The sequence below is a fragment of the Phalacrocorax carbo genome, chromosome Z (assembly GCF_963921805.1).
Source record: "Phalacrocorax carbo chromosome Z, bPhaCar2.1, whole genome shotgun sequence".
Classification (NCBI taxonomy): Eukaryota; Metazoa; Chordata; class Aves; order Suliformes; family Phalacrocoracidae; genus Phalacrocorax; species Phalacrocorax carbo.
In genome coordinates, this window is record NC_087548.1 from 53,448,285 (window position 1) to 53,462,884 (window position 14,600).

The 14,600-nt window shown below is 44.5% G+C and overlaps 1 protein-coding gene across 6 annotated transcripts in view; it reads left to right on the forward strand.

Annotated features, from left to right (window-relative positions):
• The window catches only part of ABCA1 (ATP binding cassette subfamily A member 1), a 94,408-nt gene that overhangs the window by 16,238 nt on the left and 63,570 nt on the right, over positions 1-14,600 (forward strand). For all 6 annotated transcript variants that reach the window (XM_064438441.1, XM_064438445.1, XM_064438446.1 and 3 more), the window contains 4 exons: positions 17-160; positions 5,766-5,859; positions 9,750-9,891; positions 10,773-10,894. In XM_064438441.1, the coding sequence (XP_064294511.1) occupies positions 95-160; positions 5,766-5,859; positions 9,750-9,891; positions 10,773-10,894 (424 nt within the window). In that variant the 5' untranslated portion in view covers positions 17-94. The remainder of the gene's footprint in view (positions 1-16; positions 161-5,765; positions 5,860-9,749; positions 9,892-10,772; positions 10,895-14,600) is intronic.

Consider the following 14,600-nt stretch of genomic DNA (forward strand, 5'->3'; position numbering starts at 1 on the left):
TTTTTCCCCTCCCTAGTTAATGCCTAGCCACATCATCTCTGCTGTGTACTGCTGCTGCTGCACAAAGGGAGCTCCTAGGCCTTGCTGAAGGAAGATGGCTTTCTGGACGCAGCTGGGATTGCTGCTATGGAAGAACTTCACCTACAGAAGAAGACAGACTGTAAGTATTAGACAAAGGGGTTTTTGAGGTCTAAGTTGTAACCTTGCATAGCTTATTATGCAAGCAAAACAGGGAAACAACCTGATTCTTATTGTTTTAGCTTTAGTGGTAACTGACAGGGCGACTGGTCTGCCTTTGGAAACGTGCAATTCAAATTGAAGAGAGTGGTGGGTGGACAGAAACCAGAGGGCTTGAAGGTACTTAGGACTTCTGTCCTGAATCCCAGTGTGACAGAGTGTCAGAGTACTGACACACTCAGGTCAGACCAGGCAGAGAGGGTTCATGACTGCCGTGTGCAGCAAGGAAGATGTAAAATGAAAACCTGTGCTATGACCTGCCCTGCTCTGCAGCTGGGTCATTGCCAGGCAGCAGGGATGTGCGCTTGAGTCTAAAAGCTTTTGAATGCTGCAACAAAATTCTGCCATTACTTAATGGCAGAAGTGGTGGAGCCAACAGCAGGCATCTTCAGTCTCTTTGATCAGAGAGAGAGAGGAACACAAACCTGTTGTGTAACTTTACAACAGGAGGTTTAGTTTAAGTGACTGGCATGACACATGTTCTTGCACTGGCATGGAGACAAATCCAGGTGACTGAAGTTTTTCTACCAAGGTATGTTCTGATCAGTTTAAGTGCTAGCCTCCCCACCTGTTAGTAGTGTGGGAATGTACCTGTTTAGGTAGACAATATGCAACAAGAGTTTCTCCTTGTGGTGAGAAAGGTGCAGGAGCATAAATCCAGTACAGTGTTGTTAAAATGCTTCTGCCTTTACATTTATGAGACCTCACAGAATGCTGTAACTCCTGCAGACAGCTAAAAGCCAGAGAAAATGTGCTATTTCTCCTCAGGGATTTAGGGGATAAGTTTTGGACAAGGGCACACCCTGTACAACAGGCCTGTGCAGAGGATCTGTCCTGTTAGGTCTGACCTTGAGGAGGTATGAGCAGGGAATGTGAAAGGAACATGAGTTACTGAGGTGGTGAGTGGAAAGTGGTCTCTCTGATAAGCTTTCTGAACCCTGCAAATGTCAGGGTGCTTGCCAAATGGTTTGGGCTGGGTTGTTTTAGAAACTTGGAGTCACAAGGGAGGAGAGGCTATCATATTCACCACTAGAGATGGAGTCAGTCTCCGAAGTTTTTTGCTCAGGTGTCTGAGGCTTATTTTCACTGGACTTGGGTCCAGTGAATTCAAAGTTGTAATTAGTCCATTCTTAAATAAAACCAGACAAAGGGGGCACATGGCATCTTTGACTTTTCCAGTATACCTCTGGTTATGGAGCTGCCAATGATAGCAGGAATTTAGATGTGATTTGCATGTTTTTGTCCTTACTCCAGGAGCCTTGATCTCCCAGTGCAAGATTCCCCAGCTGAAGGGCTATGGGCTATGTCAGCTGCGAGGATTGAGGCTGGCTGCTCTCTGGACAAATAGACCAGCATCCTAACCTTGTGAACAGCCTCATAATTTTAAATAACGTTGCAATGGAGCTGGGGAAGGTAGTCTCAAAGCTGGCTGCGGCTCCTAAAAAGACAGGCTGTTCTCAGCTATTGCCAATGTAACCTAGGCACTTCAAACTGAAAACAGTGTCTTTCTCCCTTGCCACTAGAGATTTTATTCTTGAACTCTCCCAAACTTTAGCAACTAGGTTAGATGCAGGACATTGATGGATTCTCTGGAGGAATGGTTAAACTGGTTAAACCAGGAGGAGGTTCAGAGGACTTGAGTTTTCTGGTGGGGATGATTGGCTTTTTTGTTAGGGTCTTCCAAAAATCATGCGTCAGGTTTGAATGCTACTTGAAGAGGTCTGAGTCTACCATGCATGTCCTGTCAAACTAGCTGTAGGCTGGCTTACTGGACAGCAGAGGTGCATTCAGATCCTATGGTGATGCCACAAAAACACAGTAGGCTAAGTGTGTATCACTGAAAAATACCTTCCTGCTTGTAGTTTTGTCATGATCTTGGATCTGCTTAGCTATTTTTTGGTACCTTGTGGCAGCTTCTGTATTGGTTTCCCATCACGTAGTCCAAAGGGCATGAAACTGCCCATAGTCTCTGTTCCATACTGGTATTAGTCAATCCACAATGAATGCCTGAGACATTGCTTGTTTTTGTGGGGTTCTTATATCTGCGGTGTTTTTCTCATTAATGGTGCCCATTTTGGCTTGACCTGAAGATGTCAGGAGGGGAAGGCCACTTAACAGAAAATGGCAGAAAAGTAGCAGAATATCTCACCATGCTATTATGGCTGCAGTCATTCATCTGTTTGCTTTACTGTTGGGAGAGCAGTTTCCTTGACCTGAATGTGCTGGTGACGGTGCTCTCCCGTTTGTACTTACTGAAGATGTAGTCCATAAATAGTTTGATCCTTACCCTCTTTCCCACAAGAAGTGTTGGCTAGTCTTTGCTTCCTACTGAATGCTCTCCTTGGCTGCTGTGAGTTTGGGTTGCATTGCGAAAGGTGGGTTCAAAGCTCAGTCTGACGTGTGCAATTCAAGCATTACTTTGTACTGGCTAACTTCAAACAGCACCAGAGTGGGGTTGAAGGCTTTTACAGGGGGAGAAGAGGAAACAAAAATCATGTTCAGGGTCACTGTATAAAAACAGTTCTCTATTCCTGCTGTCTTGCAAATGGGGGGACACCTGAAAATCACATAAAGAGACTGGTCAGCTGCTGGCAGCTCCCTGCATTGAAACTAGACCATAAAGGTGGGTTGGCGGTGAGGTGGAGTGATAGTTTGGTTAGTTCTTGCTCAGCAGATCTGCTGGTGACACAGTGTAATGATATCGCACAATGTGTAATGATATGCTGCACTATCAGCCAACTGATATAAATTAGGCGTGCTTCAGGGACTAGCCTCAGTAAAGTTAGGAGTAGTTTATTCTTGGTGAAGTGCTCTCTCTGAATTCCCCTGCTGTGTGCAAATGATGCATTCCTCCTTCAACTCCAGAAGGAGCAGGGGTGGCAGAGGGGTTGGAGGTTTGAAGATTCATTTCACTATTCACCAGGCTGGTCTAGTAGTTGCAGCATGAAAGTGGGTGAGGAGACTTGATTTTTTGTTATCTGCTTAGCGTGAACCTGGGTGATACATGTCCCCTTCAGTATCTCTGTGTCTTCCTTTGCCAAGGCCACAGTGGATGGAACGTGCTGTCACAGGAAGGTCAGGAAGCAGTAGGGGAAGGAACCTACTGACCTTTAGGAGAAAAAGGAAGAGAATTCAGTTTTTATTGAAAAGTGCAAGAGGCTTCCAGGGAGTCCAAACTCTCTGCTGAAACGCTACTGATCCATTGAGCTTGACTCTGTGCAAGCCTCTGGTGCAGCAGTTGCCCGCTCTTTCTAAGTAGCATTTCAGTGGCTGCCTTCATGCAGCAGTCTTCAGCTCTAAAGGTCCAGCTCAGTCAGTCCAAGCTGCATCCCTCCTTTCTCTGTTAGAAGTTAGAGGTGTTGTGTGTGCAGAGGTATACAGCGCTGTTCACGCAGCCTGCGTGTGGTTACCTTCATGATTGTGTAATTAACTGTAATCAGGCATGCAAAAGAGGAGTGCTGTGTGCAGGCGGTCAGGATCCCCCTTCAACAACAGGGCCATTGGGCACTACTGTTAGCCCCAGCGTGGTATGGCAGGGGCTAATATTTCTCTGAGCAAGCCAGGGCTTGATCTCAAGGGCAGCATTTTCTCACTGGTTCTGTAGCAGTCACAGGGCTGCAGTAGGCTATTTTGCTACCTTGGTCACCCCAAGAAGCCTTCACAAGCCCAGCTGACACTGCCGTTCCCCAAACAATGTAGTGGCAGCTGCTCAGGGTACATGCTCCTTGCCTACAGCCAGGGGGGCAGAGGGCCATGATGTGTGCTTGAGCATGGCCGTTGGTGCTCATGGAGGGAACGGCATGTCCTTATTGCACAGCCACCCTTCTGTAAAGAAGAGGGAAAGTCCTGCTGCACCATCCTGGCAACAGCTGTGAGGGGTTCCTGAAAAAGGAAGGAGTAGACAAGTTGTCAGTGTCCTAGCTCTGAGCATCTCTGACCTCTGGGGGCCAGATCAATGTTTAATGCAGAAGGAAGCAGGCTGTAACTGTTAATGCTGTGTGTCTGCTACCACTACATTTTTCTTTTTATTCTAAAAACAGAGACCAAACACACTGAAACATCTTCCTGGCATCTCTGTTAGTATGGTCTCAGTGGAGTTTCTTATCCAGTAGTCCTTCAGTATGTGCATGAAAATAATGGATGGGAAGCAATATCCCAAACCCATCCTGCAGAGCCTGGTGCTCAATTTTTATGCCTTTTGGATAGGGTTGCCATTTGGCTGAATGTCAGCCGTTAAGGGTATCTGTGAAGAGCCACCCTAAATGGTTTACTCTGCTGGATCAAGTGGCATTTGCTTTAATGCACTGTTTTACAGTGTGAGATTATTTAGAGATACAGCAGTCACCTAGAAGACAAACCTCAAAATTTGCATAGAGTGCCTTGTGCTGAGTGTCAGGAGCCTAATTTTAGCTGTTAATGGTGTAACATGGGAAAATGCGTGTGTGTGGATTCTCTCTCCCACTGGGGTGCAGGTCTTACCCTATGTGGCTTGTAATAAGAATGATGTAGACATCTTACCAGAAAAGACAAGGTTTTCCAGGAAAGAAGGGGAGAAGATTTCTCTTTACTTGACAGAGAAAACAGTCCGGTTTCCCTCTCCCGAGGCAGGAAAAACGCAATGAGAGCAGCATAAAAAACTTTGGTTTTTCCTTGTCTCATGGCTTACCTAAAATGCATGTTTAGGCAGTCTTTCTGGAGTGGGACAGGAGGTGTGTGGCTGGTGAAGTTCAAGCCTGGGAGACCTCTGCTTGTTTCTCAGAAGCCCTAGGCTGAAGTGTTGCTTTGTCTACATTCTTCTATGGGATGTGGGACATCTCAGTGAATTTTTCTGTGCTTCAATTCCCTGTCTAAAAAATGCTCTGTGTTTAATAGCAGACCTTTCTTATGTTCTTGTCTAGTCTTTCTAGATAACTGACTGCTTTATATTTTCACCTAACACTCACTGTCTATCTGTAGGTACACTGGACCAGTGGGTGCCTACCTTTGCGAACAAATGTACATTAGAACAAAACAATAGCTAGGTATGAGCTTCATCTTAGTAGCTCTGCTTTCCTGATACCAACATAATTCTTCAGCACTGAAGTTGAAAGATGTGGCATAGCTATGCACCAGCACAACTTCCATGCCTGATGTGTTAGGGTAGAAGCTCAATGGTTTGCTGTGAGAGTGGGATGCAAGAACTTCCCACTACCTCTAAAATACTAGGCCAAAAATTCAGCTCACTGCTGGGAAGATTCATTGAGCGGTTTCTTTCAGTCAGGGGACAAAAAGAGCTATGAAAAGAAGCCAAAAATAGCCCTTAAGCATATCCAGTTTAGTCGCATAACTGGCACATATCAATGAGAAAAGCCTGTAATTCTTTGCAGATTATTCTCTGAAGCTGGAGGAACAGATTTGTTGGTATGCATAGGCAAAGTAAAGCAGTGGTTGCAAAACTGTCCTCAGCTACGAGTGGATTGTCCTGGAACCTTTGTTCTGTCCTGTATTTTGAAAATGATGTCTTAATACTTTGTCTTTATTGTTTCTAGTTCCAGCTGCTGATCGAAGTTGCCTGGCCTCTGTTTATCTTCTTCATCCTGATCTCTGTAAGACTTTCATATCCGCCCTACGAGCAGCATGAATGTAAGTACAAAAGAGAGCAGCTGCACCCAGAATGGTTGTTGTTTCATGGTTAGAAGGTAATAATGCAGCTGGCAAGATGAGAAGGGCAGGAGCAGTGACTGCATACTTCAGTCAGAAACCTTCAGGGAACTTTTAGTGGCTCCTTTCCTTCCACCTTGGGGACTGCAGTGTGTTCTGACATGTTAATGTTGCTCCAGGACTGTACATTGCTGCTGGTTTTTCTTGCTGTGTCTTTTTTTTTTTTTGCATTTATAATGTATTAGCTGAGAACTTGCTGTGGAACTATGACAAGTCTGCAAAACCCACAGAGAACCCAAGTCTTATTTCTCATTGTCGATCTGTATGTGACTTAGCATAAAAAGAAGGCAGTGTTCAGATCTGTAAGAAAGCAATCTCATTTTCAAGCAGTAATGTGGGTTAATGTATCACATTAAAGAGCACAAGAGCCATTCCATTCATTCTAACCATTAGACTGTCAGCTCTGTATTCAGCATTCATGTATTTGTGGGCAAAAACTATTCTGTTTTTCTCTTTACATCCTAAATGAGCACATTTCTGCTTTTCTTTCAAAGAAAGCTTATTCTTGCTCTGCAAAAAAACCCAAACTTTAGGCCTCTGTGTTGGTTGCCATTTGATTTAGGAAGCATGACTTGTTTATTAGCAATATGCTTTGTCTTTCTGTGATTAGTGACAGCCTCATACTGCAATTAGCTGACTGTGGAAAAGCTCTTTGTTTATCTTTCCTTTGACTAATTACTGCAAAGTAAGGTTTAAAGGTCAACACAACATGATTCTGGAGGGCTCCCTGAAGTTTCAGTCTTAAATGGGTAAAGAACTAGCTCTTACAGCACTTACTCTCTGGTTCTTTAGAGTGGCTGGGTCATTTTATGCTGCTTGCTAGGCTTTCAAGCTAGCAAGGATGCTCTCAAAGCTGAAGTGTTAAAGTTTGCAGTTTCCTGTTACTTTGGACACTGCTAGTCCCATGTACTGCCTAACTCACTTTCTACAGTGCTTGGCAGCCTAACTGGGAGCTTTCCTAAATTAAATCTTGTACTTTGCATGACACTTGAATTTCCTATTCTGACTGAATGCTACAGTGGCATTAGGAGGGGTACCTGTAATATGGGCATGAAGTTGAAGAGAAGCAATAAGCAGTCTGCTCAGCTGGTATAAATAACTGGCAGCGTAATGGTAATTTGTCTTAGCTCTGGCAGTGCGGTATATAAACTGAAACCTAGCAGGAGCTGGCTTTTCATAGAGCTGTTTAGATTGGGCTTGTTAGTCATTAGCCTCCTTGTAAATCCTTTGCTCTGGCACCCTGGTGTCCCAAGCAGAGTTTTGAGTCTTTCACCTGCAGCCCTTTGCCCTTCCCTTTTATGTTGACTGATGTTGTTTTGTCTGCCTTCTCCCTATGTTGTCATCAGGAATTGTAGAGTGCAGGGCATCTGGTAATCTTCTAATTCACTTTTTGTGGTTAACTCCTCTCCATTTCTCTAAAAGCTTCTAAGAACAGATAACTAAATTAAAGTCTGGATTGGTTTCATTGAACATTCACTCATATGCTGACAGATGCGGAAGTGTTGTATAGTGGAACTGTTTTTGCTGAACTGTGAGCAGAGATAGAAAGAAGCTTTGAGTTCATGGTGAACTCTGTGGCAACTCTGTGGATGCCTTAAAGGAAACAAGATTGTTATCTGTAGTGGCAGTGCTGTATGCTGTTACAAAATCACTTGCAGGTAATGCCTGATGATAGCAGTAACAGAGCTGCATGCAAGAGTGTTGTAGCCTCCAGATACCCTCAGTATTTTAATGGTGTAGTCTTTTTCAACAAACAGATAAGATTTTCAGTTCTGTTTTCCTGTTTGAGGAGAAGAACCAGGGATTGGGCTGTTTCTGTGGTAAGACTTTCCAGTCAGGATTTTTTTATTTCGAGCAGCTTGGCCTACTGTGAGGAACCTTTTTCTGAAAACACAGGGAAAATTTTGCTAGCTTTTTAAGTGATGGTTACATGGCTTTCACCAAACCAGCCAGAGAGGGCATCTTAGATTGCTATTGAGCAAGATTGCTGACTTGTCTTGTAGAGTGTGACTTTTTCTTTTCTGTTCCTGAGACCCTTAAAGGTATTCAAAATGCATTTCATATTTAAAAAAAAATCTGAAAAAAGTGACTTTATTCTCTACTGCAAAGCTAGATGTTTGCAGCAATGTAATTGAAAATGGAGTGCTGTTACACTGTTTTCTGTGTAACTCATCTGACTTAAAACTGGCAGATTCCTACTTTACTCTTCAAGAAACTGGTGTTACATGCATCACTCTGTAAAAAGCTACCATTCTTGTGTGCCCATCCTCTTCTCATATTGCTTTTAAGAGTTTGAGTTCTTAGCCATGTAAAATAAAAAGCATGGAAGAGAGAATGTGATTCTCTGGGAAATTTAAAAAAAAAAAAAAGAATCTGAAAGTCTTGGGATTTTTCTTCTTCCCCCCACCCCACAAGCCCCTCAGCCAAGAAGAACAAAAAGCAAAATGAAACAAAAGCCAAAGCGTTCAGGTAAACAGCTTTTCTATTTTGAACAGAGAACGGGGAACAAACAGTCCCCTGGGTACTAGAAACAATGAACCTTTGGTTCCTTCACCTTTCTCCTGGACAGAGTCCTTGGCTTTCTCCAGGGAAGGCTGATAAGCCCTCCATCTTCCTTCAGCCACCTGCATTAACCAGCCTTGCTGTTTTTCGGCAGCTTTGACCTTTCTTCCTCCTGGGGCTTTGGCATCTTCATTGTGCTGTGGATTTTGGGAGCCAGGCCCCTGTGTGATTGCAGGCGTGCTGTGAGGACAGGGTGGGCACCAGAAGGGAGAATGTGTGTCTCATGGTCAAAGCCTTGACTAAGCTGCTTTGAGTAGCTGTGAGAGATACTGAGAAAAGGGCATAACCTTCCTCTGTGCTCCCTTCCCTAGTGTGTGGGTGAGGAGGTGAGTTTGTTTGCAGAAAGCAGCTTGATGGCTTGTCTAAGGTGTGGGATTATAGAAGGGAAGCCTTTCCTCACCTCTCATCAGAGGGTAAGGGACTCAGAAGTGCCTGACTGGCATACTGGTGGAGGTCTGCCACAAGTAGTTTGTAACTGCTTTAACTCTTCACCAGAATGGAGAACATAAACAGGACATAAACTCTGGACTATGGCTTAAGTAGGTCGTTAGTAGCAAGAGTTACACTTCAGCAAAAAGGTACAAACTATGGTAGGCAGGTGCCTAAATGTTTTAGGAATTCTAAAGTTTTAAGACTGTCTGAAAATCAAGCCAATATGAGGGAGCAATGACATACTTATCTCAGGGAAACCAGTGTAGGCACCCACCCCACAACTGCTGACCCTTTGCTTGGTGTTTACAGTCTGTGTAACTGAGGTAAATGGATTTTGAAAACAAAAAGGACTGAATAGAAATATGGGTCTTCAGAACCCAGACCCTGGCCAGGGCTGTCCATGTGGCCTCAAGCAGAATCTGTGTCAGTTAAGCATGCAAATCTGGAGAAGCATGGCTGGTTAAAAGCACCATATGCTCACCACTGCCAGGCTTTGGAGTTGCCTGCTGTTGGGCATTCCTCAGCAAGAAGTACTATAGCCCTGTCAGCATGGCCAAAAACAATACTGCAAAGATGAGGGTAGCAAAGAGTTGCTCCTACAGGCTTAACAAGGTTTGGGTTTTAAGTGGAGGGGGCCAGAGCTGTGTGAGGAACTTAAAATGAGCTCAGCCCTTCTTAGTGTTGGCTGTTCTGCTCTCTCATAAGGAATTTGGGGCAGTAACCAGCGCAGGATTAGCATTGCCCTTTATATGCGGTGTTGTGTAGTACTGGCTTGTATCCTATGTTTCTGGCTCCTAACTCCTCTGTTTCTGTTCTAGGTCACTTCCCAAACAAAGCTATGCCTTCAGCAGGAACCTTGCCATGGATACAGGGGATCATCTGCAATGCCAACAACCCTTGTTTCCGCTACCCGACTCCTGGGGAATCCCCTGGTATTGTTGGAAACTTCAATGCTTCCATGTGAGCCTGCCTACTTTTTCCGTGTCTCTTGTTGGGGGAACATGTGGAAAAGGGATATTTGGAAGTTGCCAGTTAGTTGTGTAACCCTACACTATTGAGGGTTTTGCTATTCCTGTTGGCTTTGAAGTACCAAGCCCTCCAGCTACAAAGTTCAGAGCAGAGAGCTGGTAGGTGTGCAGTATTGCTGAGTCCAAGCAGCTGAAGCTCTTGGAGAATGAAAAGCTCTGCCTGGGTGAGGACTGAGCCCATTCTTTTATTGGTTGCTCAGAATTCGGCCTGTAAAAAGGCAAGGAGTAAGCTCTCTTTTCAGAGACCCCCTTTCCCTAGTTAATGAACCTCTGAGATGGGCAATGTAGAGTGAGAGGCAGTTGAAGAGCAGGTCTGGAGGATACTCCCTGACATTTGTCATTTATTACTGGCTAATGTGTTGCAGAAGGCACAATTTATGGCCAGCTTCCCTATACCTGCTCTGCTTGCTGCATTCATACTGTTAGGTCAGTTAGGCTTAATGCAGAGTAAAATGTGTCTGCAACCCGGAAAGGCATTTGAATGGAGCAAGGACATACTTCAATTATCGTGCTTCTGAGAGGAAGCACTTTACAGGCAGCAGGAGGCCCTCTCCATCCCAGTCTTAAATAAAAGCTTTCAAATGCATGGAGGTTCCCAGTGTAACTTTGTTTGACCTTGCATTAGCAGCCATCTTTTATTCGGCTCCTTGGATTGTCCCAGGGTGGTCACTGAAGAAAGGGTTTATTGTACTGGAGAGGGCAGTGGCATAACTGAAACGGACTGAAGTTTGGAATTGGGATGTAAAACTGTCTGTGGATGCTGGCTCACAGAGATGATGACTACTGGTTGTTTTTGTGTTTTCCCCTCACCAGTGTTTCCCGCCTGTTCTCAGATGCCAAGAGGTTACTTTTGTACAGCCAACAGGACACGAGCATAAAGGATGTCCAGAAAGTCCTGGGAAAACTGCAGAAGTTGAGAAACTCCTCTGGCTTAGGTAACGGCATGGTAGAAAGAGCCACCTATATCTGGCCTTTCTGGTCTGGTTAATGCTGCATGTCTGTATATTTCTGAAATGTACCATAATGGAAGCATGTGTGATTACAATTTGCAGGTCATCAAACACTTTCCAGTCCTGCAGAATTACCTTAAGCCGTCCTGTGCCAGAGCTTTGTGCTCTTTAGCTTCTTCGGTGGAAAAGGGATGGTCTGTAATGCCAAAAATAGCAGCTGTTTTGAATGTGAAATTACAATCCTCAGCCCACTGAAGTCAGTTAAAATGTTGACTTTCTCAAAGGGGTCCATGTAGTCTGTCTTTTTGGAAAACACAAGTTATTTTGCTATTTCGTCAGTGAAGCAGTGAATGCAATATAGCTACAATTTAGCACTCTACCCCCTGAGCTCCAGAGGGAAGTGTGCTGGAATAACACAGATGAGGAGAAGCTGATGTTGGCCTCCAGTTTACAAACTCAAAGCTGATTATTATCTGACAATGAAGTCTCCATTTCTCTTGGTTTTTGTTTTTTATTTTGTTTCCATATGACTGGTTTGTGTAGGTTGCTTCATTCTCTGCTATCGTCTGGCAGGATTTTGAATGGCAGGATCCAAAGGAAGGTGTTTTGTCTTGAGGGCTTGCACAGCCCCATTTGCAGTGGAAAATGAGAACCCTTCCATTTTTAGCTTGCGCAAGAAGGTCTGGTGTGCCTTCCTGTCCCGTGCAGATGAATAAGTGACTAGTGTGAGATCACATGGGAAGCTTGCAGCAGACCTGGGACATGAAACAGCTCTGCCCAGTCTTGGGAAATGTGGCAAGTCTTTTGTTATTGCCAGGTGTCTCTGACATGGCAACTTTGTAGAGTTTTTTGGGGTACTCTTCTCTGAAAGATTATTTCTCTTGGCTGCTATGTTAGTGCTGCATGTGTCTATTGGAAATGATGGAAAGTACTGGTTTAGAGAGAAATGGAGCAGAGAACACATCCATGGAGTGTCTTCACCTACAGCCTCTATCCAGGCATGTGGACCTCTTCGAATGTAGGTGGTATTTTAGTGTTCTGTGAAGGTTGTCCCTGGTTTTACAGTTGCGGTTCTTCCTAGCTCTCTTCATCTGAGCGTGGCTCAGACAGGCTCCAGGAAGAAAAATATCTGACCTGGTGTGACATGAAGTTTCATGCCTGATGTGTCCTGAGCAGAGGTGGTGTTTTTACATCCTTTTCTGTGTTGCTCAGTACATTGCAGGTCACTTTGAAATACTCTATTGTTAGTGACGGATGTGTGGTGGCTGTGTGTACAGGCATGAACTGTGCAAGGGATTTGTCTTAGATATCTAACTCTCCTCTCTTCCCTTCAGGGCTGTGCAGAATCCTGATGTGATCAGATCTGTAGGTGATACTGTGGTCTACTGACTCTTTTGAGCGTTAGTTGATACTTTTACTTATGTATAAGGGACACTCTTCCTTGCTGGGCTCAATATCTGTACTGCCAGCTTCCCCTCTTCTTACTCTGAGAACTGGTAAGTGGCATTGTCATGCTTTTACCTAAAGCTGCAGCATTTTTAAGGGGGTGAGGATGCAGAATGAACCTTTCATGCAGAGGTGGGTGCACAGTGAACACAGCCGAAATGAGCTGTCTATTTCCCAAGGAGAGGTTTAATAGGGTTTTTCATGGACCTCTTCAAACCCTTGGTATTACTTGGTGATCTTGTGTAAGTTCTCTGTCATAATGACAGTTGTTACTGGATTTTGCACTTCATGCCTGCAGTAGTATCTGCAAGCTAACTCCTCCAAAGAGACTAGATAGTAGTGTTCTGTATTGAAACATGCAGTGAATCACACACGGGTGTTTACAATAAAGCTATGAAAGCCATAAACTAAAGCTGTCATTACTGGGAAGGTTGGAGGGGGAGTAGTGATTCCAAGAAGCATTTCATGTGGGGAGTATTGTACAAGTCAAGTCAGAAGGCTCATGTTTCTCTATACTATAAAGATTAGCAGACTGACTGCAAAAATAAGCCTCAGACCAGTCATGAAAGATCATATTTCTATAATAAAATACTTCAAATGTGTAATAAAAAAATCAAGCCTTTGTCACTAGAGTGACAGACTGCCCATTGTTGGTAAGGCTTATAGGGAACAAAGACTGTTTGTCCTTCTCATTATATGCTCATTTACAAAGCCTCCAACTTGGGGGTCCCTGCTGCCCACTCTTTGGCTGCCTGATTCATTTTCTGACAGCATGCATAAAACAGCATCCTCTAATCTTACAAACACTTGTGTATTCATGCTTAGCAGTGCTTAGATCCCTGTGCAAGGAAGGAAACTACAGGTCAGCTCTTCGGCTGCTGTTGCCAGTGAGGTGTGAGAAATGCTTAAATCCTTTCCTCTCTAGGACATTTCTTTCAGGGACTCTGGGAACCTAAGAAAACAGTAGGAGCGGATATAAGCACACTTCCAAACCTGAAAGCACTGCCTTTATACATGTATTTTCCCAAATAGCAGGAACGCTAGTTACCTGATGAGCTAATAACTGAAAACATTTGTAATACCTCCTCTGTCCAGCACTCGCCTGGACCTGAAGCCATGTGAATCAGTGGTGCAGACAGAAACAGCTTAGCAGCTCATGTTTCCCAAGTGGGAGGGACTGTGTGCTCCCTGCTGTGTGATGTGGGTTCTGCTGGAGTCTGCAGCTCCATCATCCCCTCTCACACTGGTGTGATGTCTTGCTTCCACATATGCTTCCCACTGCTGCCTGATGGCTTCGAACAGGCCTCAGGAGGTGATCTTCCATTACTAGCATACAAATTGGAGCTGTGGTATAGATTTTTGTTTGCATGCTAGTCATGTAGAGCGTGCATGTCTGCATTGGCTTCAGATGTTTGAGTCTGTTCAGAGAGCATTTGCTGAAATCCTTTCACTTCAAGCTTCTTTAAAGCAGGCCTCACTAATGTTCAAGGTGTGAATGTTAGTGTTGTCTGATCTGAAATTAGGCATGTGCTGAACCCTGGGAAAGGGAAACTTGCTTAAGATGGCAGGGTGCTTGCAAGCCAGTGTCTTGGTTAAAGACGAAGAGGGATTTTTATTCAGGCGGTGCTGAACACTCATGCCAACAGACTTTGTAGCTCAGTCACTTCTTGATGAGATAGGAGGTAATCCCTCATAACAGGGCTGTTTGTCCAGGAGTTTGAGGGGTGGCTATTCCCTGCTCCTCTGAGCTCCAGAACTTTCTGGTGGAGAGATGGGAAGGTGTTACCAGTAGGGAACAGAACACCCTTGCTTCAGGTAACGCCTTTTCTGGCTAGGATGAAGTACTAACTGGTGACATGGGGGAGTTCAGCGCAGGCAGCTATCATGCTGTATGGGCACTCTGTTCCATGGCAACTTTCAGCAAGCCCAGAGCAGTGAAATCTATGTGCAGAAACACATATACCTAAATGTAATTAATTTTGCAGGCGGGTGCCAGGTACCCTCTCCTTCTGAGCAGTTGTTACATCTCTGTCCAGCAATGTCACCAAGGTCTTCAACACTCATGATAAGGCAGAGAGTACATCAGAACAGAGTCAAAGACCTCGGTGACAGCATTTCCAAGAGCATGACATGGCTGCTGGGATTGTCACCTGCAGTAGGTTTGGCTTGCTGCTTGCAGTCAGTGGCTTTGCTACTGGCCTCAATGCCATCTTAGTAGCGGATGAAGTGTTTGGAAGAAATAAGT